This window comes from Alexandromys fortis, unplaced genomic scaffold, assembly GCF_014885135.2.
Source record: "Alexandromys fortis isolate MF-2015 unplaced genomic scaffold, M_Fortis_MF-2015_v1.1 scaffold_219, whole genome shotgun sequence".
NCBI lineage: Eukaryota > Metazoa > Chordata > Mammalia > Rodentia > Cricetidae > Alexandromys > Alexandromys fortis.
In genome coordinates, this window is record NW_026068092.1 from 1086085 (window position 1) to 1092077 (window position 5993).

The 5993-nt window shown below is 49.7% G+C and overlaps 1 protein-coding gene across 1 annotated transcript; it reads right to left on the reverse strand.

The window, feature by feature from the left end:
• Positions 1-307: 307 nt before the first annotated feature.
• On the reverse strand, positions 308-985 carry LOC126489039 (immunoglobulin omega chain-like). The gene is made up of 2 exons (XM_050123022.1): positions 760-985; positions 308-672 (listed from the first exon to the last, which is right to left on the reverse strand). Exons 1-2 carry the CDS (start codon positions 803-805, stop codon positions 308-310), a joined length of 411 nt encoding a protein of 136 aa, XP_049978979.1. The 5' UTR covers positions 806-985.
• Positions 986-5993: the final 5008 nt, after the last annotated feature.

Genomic DNA, 5993 nt, shown 5'->3' on the forward strand with positions numbered 1-5993 from the left:
GTTTGTTGTTCATGGTGCCTGGCCAAGCTGAGAACCACTAGTCAGGTTCCAGGGACTTACATTGGTTCTGAGATCACAAACCAGTCAAGCCAAACTCAGAGAAACAGCTTTAATTCTATAATCCAGCCTCCAGTGGGGCCCACAGCAACACTGCAAGACAAGGGAAAGCTGAATGGCTCCATCTCCTTGGCTCTGCGAAGCCCCCTGCTCTACCCCTCCTCCCTCTGCCAGCCTAGCCGAGCAAAGCAAACTGCACCTAAAGTTCAGGGTCTGAATGTCTCTAGAGCCTGGGATCCCGAATCTGGAACTACTTTTCTCCTCCTCTCTCCCTCTCCATCCACTTCTCCCTTTCCTGGCTCCGGGGCCCCATGGCGCAGTAATACACAGCCTCGTCCTCAGGCTGCAGTTCAGAGATGCTCAGATACCCCAGGTTCCTGGCCACGTCTTTGGATCCGGAGAAGCGAGCCGGTATCTTGTGACCCAGGAGCTTGTCCCAGTGTGAGAAATGTCCCAGCAGGAACCTGGGAGGGTGACCTGGCCTCATCTGGAACCAGTAAATGCTGTAAATGTCGATGTTATAGTTGCTGCTCAGGGCGCAGGTGAGACGAATGGTGGTTCCAAGCGAAGAAGAGGCAGATGGAGGTTGATGCAACACGGGCTGAGGGCCACCACCTGGGAAGACAGAAGCATGCCCATCACCCGGGCAGAGCAAGGCAAGAGGAGGGGCAAGGAGGCTCTAGACCCCAGGAATTCCCTTACCTGTGAGGTGGGCCAGCAGCATGATCAGGACAGAAGTCCAGGCCATGGCTTGCGACCTGCAGCAGTCTGCTTCCCACAGCCACTGCTCCTGGGGCCCTTGCCGGCTGGGAAACACTCTCCTCCCTGCTTTGAGAAGAGGGGCATTGCACCCTGGTTCCTGTTCACCACCCTCCCGAGCTTTCTGGAGCGTCCCTTACCAGAATGGTGAGACGGCAGCCTTTGTGGCTCTGCCTTGGTCCCGTGGAAGTGTGCTGGGAGGAAGCACCTGCTAGAAGCTCTGTGACCGGAACCCAGGAGCTGGCTGGTGGGCTCATCTCCCTGAGGGAGGGTGGCCTCAACTGCCCCTGAGAAGCTGAGCCCTGCAGAAACAGATTTCTTGTTCATGTGTAAATGCCTGGTGAACTTGGACGAGAGGATGCATTCTCAGACAGGAAAAGCACCTCTTCACACAGCAGGAAATCGGGGGTCCTAGGAGAGGGGTGCTCTGACTGCTTCCAAACTCTGAAGAGCCATCAACCCTCCTAGAACAAAGTGACTTTAGAAAGAAAAAGCAGCAGGGGCCATATCTTTCTGCCCTCCCTGCCTTCCATTCACTACACATGTGTCTGCTACAGAGTAAACTGCACCTCGTTCATACACCGAAGCCATGCTCACCAATAGGCTTCTATGCCCAGATAGGGGCTATTAGGAGACCACCGATGGGACCCTGAGCCAACAAATTGGCATCCTTATAAAAATGGAAAAACTGAGCAGACGCTGTGGATGAGGGGTGTTAAGAGAAGGCCTCCATCTCTATGCCAAGGCATCTGGTCAGATCACCCTTCTAGAACCTCCTTAGGAAGAACCTGCTGACAGCCTGTCTTTGGAGTTTCAACCTTCTGAGACAGGAGAGAACAAGTTTCGGTTATTTAAGCCACTCAGCGTGCAGGACCTTATCCCCTGCAACCTTAGGAAATGAATACAGAAGCGTCTCAGTCTGTGTGGGCTACAGTAACAAGAGGCCATCCTCTGGGTGTCTAAAAACAGAAACTCATATTTTACACATCCCAAAGCAGCAAGGTCCAAGAGCTCCATTCAGTTCTGCCTGCTGAAGGCTTGTTTCCTGGCTCACAGAGGGGCCTTTTCCTTCTGACCTCACACGGCAAAGGGGAAACGGAGCTCTGGGGAGCTTTTTCATAAGACCTCATAATCCCTAAAGACCCCCACCTCCCCACGTCACCCTGGGGGTTAGTATCTCAGCCTGTGAATGCTAGGTGACCCACGCATTCAAACTATAGCCAAAATGAACTCCAGAGTGGCCTAAGGGCCTCTCCCATATGCTCATTCTTGTACAAAAAGCTAGACTTTCCTGTCTCTTGAATCCCATGCACCGGGTAACATAGAACAAGTCACCTTGTCTGCAAGTAAGTCACATATGACAGCAGACACCCATATCTTAAATGAGCCTATGTCACTTCTCTCCCTGATGCAGAACAACTTGATCCATCCTAATCATCTGGGTGGGGACTGGAACCTTCTCTTCCTGCCACCGCATTTGCCAACATCATCCTCTGCTAAAGGGGTGTTGGGCAGGCCTCTGTGGACACACTTGAATAGCCTTGTCCAGTCATGGCTGTAGCCTTGTCCAGAACCTGTTGTTATGGCTCCTCCCTGCTCTCAGACGCCGGGGGGCAGGGGATGAAGCACTGGGTGCTCAGACCCAGAGTGAGAGGGAAACTTTGTCCGCTCGTGTGTTTGTTCACACAGTCCTGCAGGAGTAGCCACTCATGTGCTCGGCCTGTGTTCGTAAAAGGTTCTCTTATTGCCTGGCTCCCACAAAGAACTTCGGTCTTAAGACTCAGAACTGGAGACGGTCCCACTTGTGAACATCAACACTGCAACCAGCCCTGTGGGCCCCTCTCATCACTAACACGATTGGAGCTTTCTTATCCCTGGTGATTCTCACAAAGGACATATGGTTGTCCTTGTTGTTGGGACAGTATTGGAGCCGAGAATCACATTCAGCCACAGAGATTTCCTAGTCCCAACTTTGTTTCTGCAGACTTAACTTCGTTCCTCTAGGATCCTAGGCAGAGGCTGGTGGGTCTCTGAATTTGAGCCTAGCCTGGTCTTCAGATCCAGGTCAGAACAGCCAAGGTTAGGCAGTGAAGGAAAGAAGCTGGTGAAGATATAATCGAAGGAGGGGGGCATGTTCAAATCCTGACAAGCAGCAGAACCTAGCAGCTTCGGCCACATGGTTCTGGAGTTGAGGGTGGAAGAAAGGAGCTATGAAATTTGCCCCTGAGACTAAGAAAAACTGCTGAGGCCAGGCATGTGTCAGGGGGTGTTCCTGAGTGGAGGAGGAAGAGGCCATTGTGTGAAGCCATGGAGGTGAAGTCTTGACTGCCTTGGAGACCCCAAGATGTTGGAGATGCCAGAGCAGTGGGATCCAAGTCAAGGAGAGCTGCTGACAAGGGGTGGGACAAATCCAAGAGAAGGAAGTGCGCTGCAGCCAACAAAGCTGGAAGGACTGGAGATCTGAAGAGCCTTTGACCTCAGACATGGAGACGCAGAGTGTGGCGTTTGCCCAGCTGGGTTTCGTTCTTGCTTTCATCCAGTATTTCCTCACTATGCTTCCTTCCTTATGTTTTGCAATGGTTATAAATATTCTGTGCCATTACGTTGGAATTATGCGATCTGTTTTTTTTATTTTGATTTTATAGGGAATTACAGTTAAGAGATTGCATGAATCTCAGATGATACTTTGAACTTTAGACTTTTAAATATGTTTGAGACTGTTAAAGACTATGAGGCTTTTGAAGTTGGACTGAATGTATTTTTGCATTGTGATATGGCTATAAGCTTTCGGGTTTCGGGGGGGCAGGGAGTTGAATGTGGTGGTTTGAAAGAAAATGGTCCCCAAAGGGTGTGGCACTATTAGGAGATGTGGTCTCGTTTGAGGAAGCGTGTCACTGTGCAGGAGGGCTTTGAGGTCTCACATATGCTCAAGCTACACCCAGTGAGACAGACCACTTCCTGATGCAAGATGAAGAACTCTCGGCTATTTCTCCAGCACCGTGTCTCCAGCTGCCATGTCTCCCTATGATGAACTGAACCTCTGAACTGTGAGCCACTTCAATTACATGTTTTCCTTTATAAGAGTTGCCATGGTCATGGTGGCTCTCCACAGCAATAGAAAACCTTAAAACACCCTCACACCACCCACCTGAAAAGATTGGTTTCAAGTGGATACCATGTGTGGGAGGAAGTGTCTGCAGACTCCTAGGCCCTACAGGAAATGTCTCTGGCCCCTGGAACATTTGGGGTTAGAAGCATATCCACACACTGTTGACTGATGCAATCTCTTGTTCCTGCAACCTTACCCCCAACCATGCCCTCACGCAACCACTAGACTCATTTATGGTCAAGTACGACAGCTTGATGGAGCTGATATATCCTATCCTTCTCCCAGGCTATACACAACTCTTCTTTAGACCAAAACAAGGTTATCAATACAGTCCAGACTTCGAGGTCTACAGAACCTCTAGGCAGTAGAAAGGACACTGTCCACTCTGCTGGGCTGCCTGAAAGCTGCACAATGAGCTCCAGGTGGCCAGCTCTCATGAGTTGTGGTGGTCAACATTACATTTAAGATTTAATTACTATACTTAAGATAGATATATAAATGGATAGATAGGTATAGATAAAAATGAACCCCTAGTTTGTATAGGCTGTACCCTGTCAGCCTTCTTCTTCCAGATGTTGAAGACTATTCTCAAAATTTACTTATCTTGAAAGACTTGTTGTTCTTGCAAGATTAGTCATAAGAGGCTCCAGCAAACTGGGAAATGAGAAATCAGACAGGACCAGCATTTGAAGAGAGCCCCCAGTCCCAACCCTTATTATCCACACAGAGGCCTTGAGAACCTGAAGGCTTCCGGCATGGGGGAGCCGAGACCTCTGATGGACCCAGTTTGTTGGAGACCACCTACAGATCCTCACCAAGGTCCTCAACAGCCTGGCTGAGAAACAGGCAGCCGAAAGCCTCTGGAGGTGTCCTCTCTGTCTGCAGCGCATCTGTGGGAATCATGGGAAGGCTGAACACAGTGTTACTTCCTGAATCAGAGGGACCCTCAGAACGCAGAAGGGTCTTTGTTTCTGTTGGAAAGCAATGGTTCTGGAAATAGGAGGTGGCCCCAAATCATAGTTCTGTCTGTTTTATGTTGTATGGATTATTTGTTACGTTGTTTCTTGGCTTTGAAAATAATTTTAAAACAATTGGTCAGAATCTTCAATTCAGAAAACAGCACCAATCTGTGTTCTATGGTTGTAGGTTTCATTTTTGCTGTCCAATCCCTTGAAATGTGTTTCTGTGCCCCCTTTAAGGCTTCCACACCAACCAAGAGGACAGAATGAGGGCATGGGCACAGCTGGGGCAGCTCCTTGCTAGTACTCCTCTCTGCTTCCTCCACTGTTCCTCTGTCTATAGCCAGGACCAGAACTCTGGCTGCTGCCCGCACCACACACCCCCACACCTGCCCACCCCGCTTACCACCTCCATAGGTACAGTAACCCCCAACCCTGCCTCACTCGTCTCCAAATCTAAGACTAGCCACGGCCTTGCTGGGAGCCTTCATGTTGCTTTGTATAATTGTAAACAGATTTCTCTGGACCACACCAGTTCTGCTTGGCACTCTCGGAAAACCGCGACCTGACTGGGGCCGGGAGAAACACTGTCATTGTAGTCATTGTCCTCTTTGCCACCGCTGCTTTGATAGCCAAGGCTCAGAATTTTCCACCTCATTCTGGTCCCTCCCCTTGGTCATTGGACTTGGTTTTGCAGAGATTTAGATGTCTTTTAGGTCATTGTCGTGGTGAATATCTGAGCAGCCTCAGACCCATAACAAAAACTGTCACCCATGTTGAAGTGGGCTTTGGTGAAGCAACTGCCTTTGAGTCATTTCTCTTCCTGTATGCAACCCCAATAAAACTCACTGCTCTACAAAGTTGAACTTTCGTGGTATCTTTGCTTTGGACTGATGTGGCTCTTTGTCTGGGTGAGTAAACATTTGTTCAGGTCTCCCCAGAAATAGTCTCACACAACGATTACCTACTGTTTCGTGGCCACCCAAGACACTGCAGTTTCAAACAACGATAGCTGAACTCTGAATGTCAGAGCGGCCTTCTGGTTCTGCCTGTGATCATGTGTGTGGTCAGTGGTGGTGGCAGCAGGTGGACTGCAAAGTCCCAAAAGG